The sequence below is a fragment of the Balaenoptera ricei genome, chromosome 6 (assembly GCF_028023285.1).
Source record: "Balaenoptera ricei isolate mBalRic1 chromosome 6, mBalRic1.hap2, whole genome shotgun sequence".
NCBI classification, from domain to species: domain Eukaryota; kingdom Metazoa; phylum Chordata; class Mammalia; order Artiodactyla; family Balaenopteridae; genus Balaenoptera; species Balaenoptera ricei.
In genome coordinates, this window is record NC_082644.1 from 122,214,967 (window position 1) to 122,225,317 (window position 10,351).

Here is a 10,351-nt window from a genome sequence, read left to right on the forward strand (position 1 = left end):
CTGCTGCGGGGCTCCTGCCCAACTGGGACGGGTCCACCACCCCCCAGCCCCCGGTCGGCGTGGGTGGGCAGGAAGTTCCTGAGCGCCCTACCTTCAGGCCACAGAGCCCTTTTTCCCTGAGAGATGACTGCCTTTGGGGGTAGGAAGCCTCAAGCAGGCCCAGCCCTACGCGTGCCATGCCCTATCCAGGTGGGACCAGCACGGCCACCATCCTGTGTGCCCGGTCCAGCCCTCTGAGGGCAGCTGTGTGTCCCTGCTCCCACCTGACACCCAACCCCAACCCCACAGGCCGCTCCCCGCCAGCTGTCAGCAGGGCCCTGCCCCGCCCCCACCCCCACAGGTGCCCTGAGAACTGCTCCCTCGGGGGGCATGCAGGCTAGGCCTTTGCAGGTGGAAGCGGGGCCTGGTGGCCGGGCCTCCCCCTCCCCAGTTCCTGTGCCTAGAGAGCTTCGCACCCAGGAGGCAGCGGGCCATCGGTCACTGGGCAGGTGTTGGGGGCTGGGCCCCAGATACCTTAGGGGCTCCCTTTAGCCCAGAGTTTGTGAGGTCGACTGTCCCTGTAGTACCCGCTAACGTGGGGACCACACTGACCTGAAGCTTGCCCAGGGCCCCTCATCTAATGGACCCACAGTGTGGCAGGTCCCGGCCTTCGGGGCCAAGGGCATTGGTGGCCCGCCCCTCTGCCAAGCTAGAATATTTCCTGCTCAGCATCTTGTGTGGGAGGGACCTGGAGGGAGGATGTCACCATGCAGTTCATGGGTGTGCAGAGCTGCCCAGGGCAGCGGCAGCCTCTGGACATTGGAGGCGGGGAGCGCGAGAGCGTGCCTTTGCCTGGGGAAGCTGGACATCCTGGGAACAGGAGGCTGCGGGCACTCAGGTGGTGCCCATCTGGCCCCAGGTACCTGGGGAGGGCTTGGCACCTCCAGCACCGCAGCACAGAGGCCAGCGGGGCGGGGAGCCGCCCATCTGCTCCTGCCCGGGCTGAACCGAGGCGTGAGTTCCGGGAGCTGTCCGCTGTGTGGGCCAGGGCTTGGGCCTCCTCCAGGCTTCCGCTCCAAGGCCTGCCAGGCCACCAGCTGCCCTTGGGCAGGTGTCCTGGAGATGGGGGCTGGCAGGACCGGCCAGGTGCTCCCTGGACCTGGGTCCCCTAGTTAGACCCCAGGCCTGCCCTTGAGGCTGCAGAGAGCCCGTCACCCCACGCCCAGCCACAGCCCCAACCTGGAGCCAGCAGGGCACACGCGTCCCAGGCCCACAGCGCGGCCCCTTTAAGTGCAGTCCTGCCAGCCGCCATCGGGGGCAGCACTGAGCGGCCCGGCGGCCTCGCGCCGCTGCCTGGAAGCTTCTGCTGGTGCCGGGGACGCGGCGGCAGCGCGGGGGACAGCAGAGCTCGCCGGGCCTGCGCAGCCCACCGGGCAAGGTGGGGGAGCACCGCCCAGGTAAGGGGTCGAGGCCGCTGCCCCGCGGGTCTTTCGCAGGTGCGGCACCCACAAGGATGGGGGTGCCGCCCCTGGAGGACGCCGGTCCCCACCCGGCCGCTCGGGGCAGGGGCCGGGCTGCTTGGCGGGGAGGCCACCCGCCGGGCTCATTAGGCCTAGGACCCCGGCGAGGGCGGACTATCCCATCCCCACGGGCAGGGGTGTCGCCCAGTCTAGCTCATCACAGCAGCACCAAGGCCGGGCTGTCACCTCCCTGGGGCGGAGCCTCACGCCCCGTCATCCAGCCCCCAATTCCGGCCTAGCTTTAAGATGGAAGGGAGTGGGAAGGGGTGGTCCTGCAAACCAGGGGCAGTTGGGGTGCGCCTGAGGCTGAGATGGGGGCAGGCACTGGGCCCGGGTGGCCTTGACCCAGGAGGGCAGCCCTACCGGAAGGAAGCCCCTGGCACACCCGGGACACAGAGGGTCAACCAGACCAGAGGTCCTACCAGGTGAGGACCCAGCTCCCCGCTTTCCCCAGCTCACCCTGGAGCGTGCTCCCCCAGACTGTGTGAGGAAGTGGGTCCCTGTACCACTGAGCTCCTCCCAGCCTGTCCAGGCTCTGGGTACCCAGTGAAGCCGGTGGCTCAGGTCTGAACGTGAGCCAGGTACAGAGGGCTGGACCCCAGCTCAGCCTGCATGCGGGGGCATGGAACCTTCCCGAGCTGCTGTGGGGAGGGCCTGCCTGAGAATCGGGGGCGGCGGGGGCTTTACCCACCCACTGCCCTGCTTCCCCGGCTGGCAGCCTCCTGGCCTGGTGCTTTGCTCAGGGACCCAGGGGCAGCCTTGAGCTCCTGGCTCACAAGCCCCCACGTGGTCCTGCAACCAGGGCCCGGTTTCCGGCTGCAGTGCACTCACTGCAAAGAAGGGGGGTCGCTCTCCTGGGCTTTTCACGACAGCCCCAAAGATCTTAGTGGGTTTCGCCACCCCAAGATGAGGAAGAGTCAGAGGATGTTTCTGCAAAGGAAAGGGAGCTTTAGGGTCCACCATGATCTTTGGAAGCATTACTCTGGCCTGGGCCACACGGAGAGTTGAGGGTGGGGCCGGCAAGTCCACGAGCCGAGATGCCATGCCTGGACCTGACGGGGCCACTTCAGGACCTGGGGCCTGACACAGCGCTGGGGGAGGACTGCACGTCCAGCCTAGCCAGCAGGTGGGGCGGGAGGCTCAGGTGACTGTGAGCGGAGCTGCTTAAGGCTGGGGCCGGGACCTCAGACTGCAGCAGCGGAGGGCTCGCTCTGCACTGGGTCTTAAGGAAGGGGCTTCAGCCACCTGCTCTGTGGAGCCAACATCTATAAAGAAGTCTGTGAAGACCCCAAATGAGTACACAGTTGCTCCAGCAGTGGGCACCACGGTGGTGGTCCTGGGATCACACCCCCACTCTTCCTACCCCGCTGCTGGCCTGTCCCAGGAAAGGGGTCTACCCAAGCCTGCCCAGTGGTCACTAGTGGGCGCAGACATTCGGGAACCACTGCAATAACATCCCCGTTTTGGCTGACCCGCCTCATCCCAACAGAAAGTGGCCCAGAAAGGATGGTCTGGATGAGGGGGCAGGACCTGCGTGGCTGGACAGCTGGGTTCCCCCTGCAGGTGCTTCTGACGCCAGCATGGAGCAAGTGCCTGCGGCCTCGGCCAAGGCCCGCGGCCAGGGCTGCCCCGCCCACTGTGCCCCAGGTAAGCCGGGCCAGCGCTGGGGGTTAGCGGGGCCTGGGCTACAGAGGGGCTGCCCTGACCCGCGTCTCCCCTCAGGGCGAAAGCCCCGAAAGGCCGAGTGAGCTGCAGCCTGGAGACCTCTTTTAAGATGACCCGCACGGACCCGCCGGACCTGCTGGTGTCGACCGTGTACCAGGACATCAAGGTGGCGGCCCCGGGGCCCGTGTCGAGGCCCCCGCCATGTGAGCGCCCAATGGCCCGGCCTGCTGCGCCCGCGCCTTTCAACAAGCGCCACTGTCGCAGTTTCGATTTCCTGGAGACACTGGACGGGGAGGCCATGGAGGCCCGTCCGGAGCCGCCGCCTCCGGAGCCCGCCGCGCCGCGCGCCCGATCCCGCGACGGCGAGCCCCGGCGCCGCGCCCGCTCGAAGAGCGCACCCCGTGCGGCCCCGGGCCTGGCGGCCGCGCCCGCCTCGCCGCCTGTGCCGCCGCGCCGAGGCCGGGAGGCCCAGCGGGCGGCGCCGGCCGACGCATCGCCCCGCCGGGAGCCCGCGTACCCCGCGCTGCGCGCGCTCGCCAACGAGCTGCACCCCATCAAGCTGCAGCCTCAGCGGGGCGGCCCGGGCCGCATGGCGCCCCTGTGCGCCGCCGCCAACCGCTGTGCGCCGGCCGAGCCACCCGCGGGGCCGGCCCCCCACGTCCGCTGCCGCCTGGACGTCAAGCCCGACGACGCGGTGCTGCAGCATGCCGCCCGGGGCTCGAGACCCTGCGGGCCCACCGAGACCGCTCCCTGGCCCCGCGCCGCCCCGCAGCTCCACGGCCTCACGGTGCCCGGGCCTCGCCACGTGGGGCTCTCGCTCACCCCCACCCCCAGTGACTCGTACTGCGCCGACCCCCGGGCGCTGTACTGCGATGGGCCGCTTCCCGGGTCCCGGGACCACGCGGAGCGCCGGAGTCTGCCCTTCACCACCCCGCCGGGCCCCACCCAATTCTTCTACACCGAGGAGCCCGAGGGCCACCCCGGTGGCTTCATGGCCAGCCCTGGACCGCCCTTCGACAGCTACTACCCCAGGCCCTTTCTGTCCGAAGAGCCACCCGGGCCCAGTCCAAGACGCGGGGGCGTCTACTATGCGGGGGAAGTTCGCACCTTCCCCGTCCAAGAACCACCCTCCCGTTCCTACTACGGGGAGGCCCCGCGAGCCTACGGCCCGCCCTGCGGCCCCCGCTACGCCCCCGAGGAGCCCCGGGCTCACCCCGCCGCCCGCCCCTTTTACACTGAGGACTTCGGGCGGTACCGCAGTCGAGACGCCCTGACGCGGACTTACCCACACCCGCGCGGCAGCCCGGCCTGGGGCGACTGGGGCCCGAGGCCTTACCGCACCCTGCAGGTGGCGCCTCCCCCGGACCCCGGCCCGTTGCTCGCCTCGTGGCACGGCGGCACCGGCACCAGCCCACCCCGGCTAGCGACCGACAGCCGCCACTACTCGCGCTCCTGGGACAACATCCTGGCGCCCGCGCCGCGCCGCGAAGACCCACTGGGCCGCGGCCGTAGCTACGAGAACCTGCTGGGGCGCGAGGCACAGGACCCGCGGGGCACATCCCCCGAAGGCCGGCGCCCGCCCGTCATAGTGAACCTGTCCACCTCGCCCAGACGCTACGCGGCGCTGTCGCTGTCCGAGACGTCGCTGTCGGAGAAGGGCCGTATGGGCGAGGGCCTGGCCCGAAACTGGTACGTCACGCCGGAGATCACCATCACCGACAACGACCTGCGCGCGGCTGAGCGCCCGAGCGCCAGGAGCTGGGAGCTGCCGGGGAGCCGCCCGCGGCCGCCTCCGCCCGCCGCCCCCGATGGCCCCGCCTCTGGCCGCCAGCGCAGCCTCGAACAGCTGGACGAGCTCATCACTGACCTGGTCATCGACTCGCGGCCCCCAGCCGGCCAAGCGCCCGAGCCCGCGTCCGACGGCCTGGGCCGCCAGCTGCGGCGCCTGCTAGACTCGCGGCCCTCGGGCGCCGGGGTCCCGACGCGGGCGCCGCGCTCGCCTCCCCTGTCTGCCGGCAGCGCTGAGGAGCCCGCGGGCCCGGGGCAGGCGGCCGACGCGTCCCCCGAGCCCAGCGCCGACGAGGACGACCTGATGACGTGCTCCAACGTGCGCTGCGGGCGCACCGAGACCATGTTCAACGCCTGCCTCTACTTCAAGTCCTGCCACAGCTGCTACACCTACTACTGCTCGCGCCTCTGCCGCCGCGAGGACTGGGGCGCGCACAAGGCGCGCTGCGTGTACGGCCGCGTGGGCAGCGTGTGCCGCCACGTGTTGCAGTTCTGCCGCGACAGCGGCCCAGTGCACCGCGCCTTCTCGCGCATCGCGCGCGTCGGCTTCTTGTCGCGCGGCCGCGGCGTGCTCTTCCTGGGCTTCCCGAGTCCCGGCTCCGCAGACAACTTCCTGCGCTTCGGCCTCGAGGGGCTGCTGCTGTCGCCCACCTACCTGTCGCTGCGCGAGCTGGCCACACACGCGGCGCCACTGGGCAGCTATGCTCGGGAGCTGGCGGCCGCCGGGCGCCTCTACGAGCCGGCGGAGTGCTTCCTGCTCAGCGTATCCGTGGCCGTGGGCCCCGGCGCTGCGCTACCCGGCGCCCCTGCCAGGCCAGCTCCCGCGCCGCGCAGCCCTGGACCCACGGTGCGCAAGTTCGCCAAAGTGGCTCTGGCGGCCGGCAGCCCGGCACGGCCGCCCCCGGCACGGGGCCGCGAACCCGACATGGAGACGTTGATCCTGACGCCGCCGCCCGGCACCGCGGGCCTGGACCAGGACGGCGAGGCGGGCCGGCGAGCACGCGAGGTGGCCTTCATCCACATCCAGCGAGAGCTGCGGCTGCGCGGCGTCTTCCTACGCCACGAGTTCCCGCGCGTCTACGAGCAGCTCTGCGAGTTCGTCGAAGCCAACCGGCGCTTCACACCCACCACCATCTACCCCACGGACCGGCGCACAGGCCGCCCCTTCATGTGCATGATCATGGCCGCCTCCGAGCCACGCGCGCTAGACTGGGTGGCCAGTGCCAACCTGTTGGATGACATTATGTGAGCCGCGGGGGCGCGCCCGGGGCCCGCCCAGTCCACTCAGGCCCCGCCCCGAGCTCACCAGTCCCCGCCCAGCTCGCCAAAAGCTCCGCCCCATTGCATTCTCCACAGGCTCCGCCTTTCCCTCCGCCTTCCTGCGAACCCCCTTCCCCCCTACCCCCAGACCAGTCCCGCCCGGCTCCCTCTCCCCCAGCTCGCCGTCGGGCGTCTCCAGAGGCCGGTCCTCGGCCGCTTGGTGCTCCCCGCTGGGAGGCGGGGTGGGTCTGAGGAACAGCCCGCCCTGCCTTTACGCGGAGGGGTCACTGCTGCAGATCCCACCCGCGCATATCCGGTTCGTCCGACCCCTGTCCGTCTGCAGGGCCTCCCTGGAACCTCTCCAACCCCGGCTCGCCCTGGTCCAGGAGCCCGAGTCGACCAAAGCCTAGTCCCGTCCCTTTAAACACCCTCCCCACCCGCCTCCTGTGGTCTGGGATGCGTCCTGCTCAGAGGCCTTTCCTCTCTAGAGGACACCCTGATTGGCCTCGGTGTGTCCGCATCCCAAGCACGTCCTGGCCTGATGGGCAGGGCCGGCGGGGACCTGCGCGTGGCGTCTCCGCCGGCCCCCGCCCCTGCTGTGCCGGACCTTGGCAAACTGACGGCGCTGCCCGCCCTGCTGCAAGGGTTGGGCAAGCAGCAGTGAAGGGGTACTCGGGGGTCCTCAGCCAAGGCGCAAGACACCCAGCCAGAGGGAAGGGAGTCCTGGGCGGGGGAAGCAGAGAGGACGTATGGGTAGGGGCGCTGGCCAGACCTGAGACCTGGCTGGGCGTGAGTCGGGCTGCCTGCCGTCACCCGACAGGATGGCCCTAGGCGTGTGCCAGGGCAGACCCGGGGTGCAAACGGCAGCGCAGGCCCTAACCACATAGGGAGGCAGGAAGCAGGTACACAGGATGGATTTGCGGGAGGGGCCGAGGAGGCCGTCCAGCAGGGACCCTATCCCTTGGCGCAGGGAAGATCAAAGAAGAGGGGCGTTCCCAGTTTGGAGCAGGGTGGGGAAAGCGTGGATGGGAGCAGGTTCGCCAGGGCGGTGGTCCACCGGAGGGGTGGGGGCGCGATTAAACAAATGCCCCCGAGCGCTCGCTCTAGCCGTGCCCTGTGGTGCGGCCAGGGGGCCCGGCTCCGGCCCTCGGGAGCGCACACTCGAGTGTCCTTCGTTCCCCGCCCTCCCCCGGGGTGCCCGCTGGCCCTGGCCCGGGCTCCAAGGATGGCGAGTGACCTGGAGAGGATGTGAGGCCGGGAGCCCGGAAGGGCCCTCCTGTAGCCCCCACCCCCCACTGGGGCCAGGTGGGGCCCTCCTGGGGGCCCATTGTGGACCCCCCCAACCCCCGCCTCTCTTCCCGGCCCTCGCCCCTGACCGTGCACCCGCGCCCATCTCCCCTCATTCCTCCCTCCCCTAAATGCCTGTGCGCCTGCCTCGGCTCCGCGCATTTGCACCGGCCACGCGCCCCGCTTGCCCCACCCGCCTTCGCGGCCTCCCAAACTGGCCGCCGCGCCCCCCGCCTGGGTGCCTCCGCCTTCTGCCCCACGCCTGAGGGCCGGCCCTCCAGGAAGGACCCTGGACCGGGATTACTTCCAGAGGGCGAGCGCTTTCGAACCAAGGAAAATAAAACTCGAATGTAGCCATTGCTGCCTCATTTTTTGTGCGGGGGAGTGGGTAGCACGCGGGACGGTGACTTTCGGAGGCGTGGCGGGGACGGCCTTCGGAAACCGGGGAGGGACACCATGGAGCAACGCGGGGTGGGAAGCAGGAGAGAGAGGCCCTCGGACTCGGTGGGGAACGGGGGAGGGAGGCCCTCGGGCACAGGGGGGGAAACCCGGAGGGAAGCCAAGGGACAGCGGGAGCGGACAGCGGGAGCGGTGTGGGGGAGGGAGGACTTCGGTCACGGTGGGGGAGGGGGTCAGGGCCGGCGCGCGTCCCTTGGGCCTCATGGGCCTCCTAACCCCCACCAAAGGGGCCTGTCACCCCGCCCCCCCACCCCCGAGCCGCCTGTAAAGGAACTTTTCCGTGGGCTGGATTGAGTCACCACCTACTCCCGGTTCCAAGTTCCTCTTTAAGCGGAGCCGGCGTGGTGTCCGGGCTGCAAGGAGCTGGATCGCGATTGGCCAGTCTGTGCCGCGGGTTGGCCGCGTGGTTGGCTGAGGCACTGGGCTCGGGCAGCATGACCCCGCGGGATTGGTCAGGGGCTCCCAGGCCCCGCCTCCCGCACTGTTGGCGCAGCCCTGGGTCGCGTGGGGGAAGGGCCGCGGGCCGCAGGGGGTGAGCGCGCTCCGGGAACATGACGGCGGCGGACCTCCCCCAGATCCCCGACGTGGACATCGACTCCGACGGCGTCTTCAAGTATGTGCTGATTCGAGTCCACGCGGTGCCGCCCTCCGGGGCCCCGGCCGGGGAAAGCAAAGAGATCGTGCGTGGCTACAAGTGGGCTGAGTACCACGGTGAGGGCGGGGTGGAGGACCAGGGGGCGGGGTCTCCGGCGTCTGTGGGCGGGACTAGCCACGGCTGTGGGCGGGGCCGAGGGGCGTAGTGGGAGGTGATCCTGTACCCGGTTTCATCTCTGGCTGGCCCAGAGGAGCGTGGAGTACCCAGAGTCTGGAGTATCCAGATGGTCCTGGAGACAAGGAGCTGCCATGGCCCGACTCCTCCCTCCTAGTCCCAGCGCCCCTGCCTGGGTGCACCCCCTCCTGCCTTTGATCCCGTCCCAGAGGGTCTCCTCTCCTGGGGAGGGAGCTGCTCAGAGCGAGGCTTCAGACCCCTTCAGCCTCCAAGGGCAGCCAGGGCTCGTGCTGAGCCCCCCTTCCTATCCCAGCGGACATCTACGACAAGGTATCAGCCGAGATGCAGAAGAAAGGCTATGACTGCGAGTGCCTGGGGGGCGGGCGCATCTCCCACCAGAGCCAGGACAAGAAGATCCACGTGTATGGCTACTCCATGGTGAGCCCACAGCCTCGGGCCTGGGTGGGCCGAGGGCCCCAGTCCTAGCTTGGGGAGACCTGGCCCTCCAAGCTGCCTGACCTGGGGTGCTCAGAGTTTTCCGGCCCTTCTCAGCGGCAGAACCCTCCATCCAGGACCTGTAGGCTCCGCATTTCTCATGTGGCATGACACAAGAAACACACAGGGCGGGAGGGAGCCACCCCCTGCTCCTCTGCTCTGGCGGGCTGCGTGCTGTTCCTGGTCCAAAAGGCCTGACTGGCTGTCATCCTTTAGTGCTTCGAGGCCATCAGTGCTGGGGTGAAACTGAGAGGCCCCTGCCCCTCCCTTCACCAAGCTACGAGCAGATACACGGGGGCACCTGGAGGGGTCTGGGCCTCCAGCTAGAGGAACCTCCCTCAAGATCTGCTCACCCTGGTGGCCACGCTTCCACAGGAGAGCGCCCTGGGGCGGTCGGAGGGGATGACAGCCCCCTCCCGAGCTGTCCCCTGGTGTCCCTGCTGACCGGGCGCCCAGAGCCAGGACCGGGCTGTGAGAGCTGCCTTCTCCCTTCAGGGTTACGGTCGCGCCCAGCACTCCATCTCCACTGAGAAGATCAAAGCCAGGTACCCTGACTACGAGGTCACCTGGGCCGACGACGGCTACTGAGGCCCACCCGAGGCCAGCCACCTCCAGCAGCCCACTCGGAACTCTGCTCTCCAGGCCGCCTCCCAAGAGGCTGGGCTGCACCCCCTGGCGCTTTGCCACCCTGGCTAGGCCTCGGTGCCCGGGATTACCTCTCTGGGGAGAATTAAAAGCATCGTCACCTCCACTGGTCCCTGAATGCTGTGTGTCTTGGCTTCTTTGTTCCTAGGTCACCTCTCTGTACCCCCGACTAGAGTGGGGGCAGCGGGTCACTCCTGGCTGCCCCTCACCCCGCTCCACCCCTGGGGGCCCAGGGAGTGGCAGTGCACACTCAGCCCTTTGGGGCCTGATAAGGGGGCCCCTGGGCTGATGCCCCCGTTTATGGCCTGATTGCTTCTCCACGCACCTGCTATCCCCAAGGACATCTGGGAGGAGGCCTGATGAGCCCTTACGCAAGGAGCTAGGGCTGAGTCCCTCGGGCCTGCCGAGGTGGGGACCCATCCCAGTGTGCGGGGAGGGCAGGCACCAGCAACCACCCTCCTGGCCGGCTGCCAACTGAGGTCAC

The 10,351-nt window shown here is 69.5% G+C and overlaps 2 protein-coding genes across 4 annotated transcripts; both read left to right on the forward strand.

Annotated features, from left to right (window-relative positions):
- The first annotated feature begins 64 nt into the window (after window positions 1-64).
- Window positions 65-7,850, forward strand: AJM1 (apical junction component 1 homolog). Of its 3 annotated transcripts, none has more exons than XM_059926071.1 (3): window positions 65-2,625; window positions 3,063-3,146; window positions 3,222-7,850. In XM_059926071.1, the coding sequence occupies exon 3, from the start codon at window positions 3,274-3,276 to the stop codon at window positions 6,199-6,201; it is 2,928 nt and encodes a 975-aa protein (XP_059782054.1). In that variant the 5' UTR covers window positions 65-2,625; window positions 3,063-3,146; window positions 3,222-3,273; the 3' UTR covers window positions 6,202-7,850. The 3 variants fall into 3 exon arrangements, with proteins under 3 accessions (XP_059782054.1, XP_059782052.1, XP_059782053.1); XM_059926069.1 differs by having other exon boundaries at window positions 65-2,080; window positions 2,989-3,146; XM_059926070.1 differs by having other exon boundaries at window positions 65-1,436; window positions 2,989-3,146.
- A 586-nt stretch (window positions 7,851-8,436) lies between these two features.
- PHPT1 (phosphohistidine phosphatase 1) lies at window positions 8,437-9,985 on the forward strand. The gene is made up of 3 exons (XM_059926078.1): window positions 8,437-8,669; window positions 9,041-9,165; window positions 9,718-9,985. The coding sequence occupies exons 1-3, from the start codon at window positions 8,510-8,512 to the stop codon at window positions 9,808-9,810; spliced, it is 378 nt and encodes a 125-aa protein (XP_059782061.1). The 5' UTR covers window positions 8,437-8,509; the 3' UTR covers window positions 9,811-9,985.
- Window positions 9,986-10,351: the final 366 nt, after the last annotated feature.

Bases quoted from the DNA above. Each gene is read 5' to 3' on its own strand.
- PHPT1 (XM_059926078.1), top strand. From the start codon at position 8,510: ATGACGGCGGCGGACCTCCCCCAGATCCCCGACGTGGACATCGACTCC. The intron at 8,670-9,040 runs GTGAGGGCGGGG...TTCCTATCCCAG, and splicing joins CAAGTGGGCTGAGTACCACG to CGGACATCTACGACAAGGTA. The intron at 9,166-9,717 runs GTGAGCCCACAG...TTCTCCCTTCAG, and splicing joins ACGTGTATGGCTACTCCATG to GGTTACGGTCGCGCCCAGCA.
- AJM1 (XM_059926071.1), top strand. From the start codon at position 3,274: ATGACCCGCACGGACCCGCCGGACCTGCTGGTGTCGACCGTGTACCAG.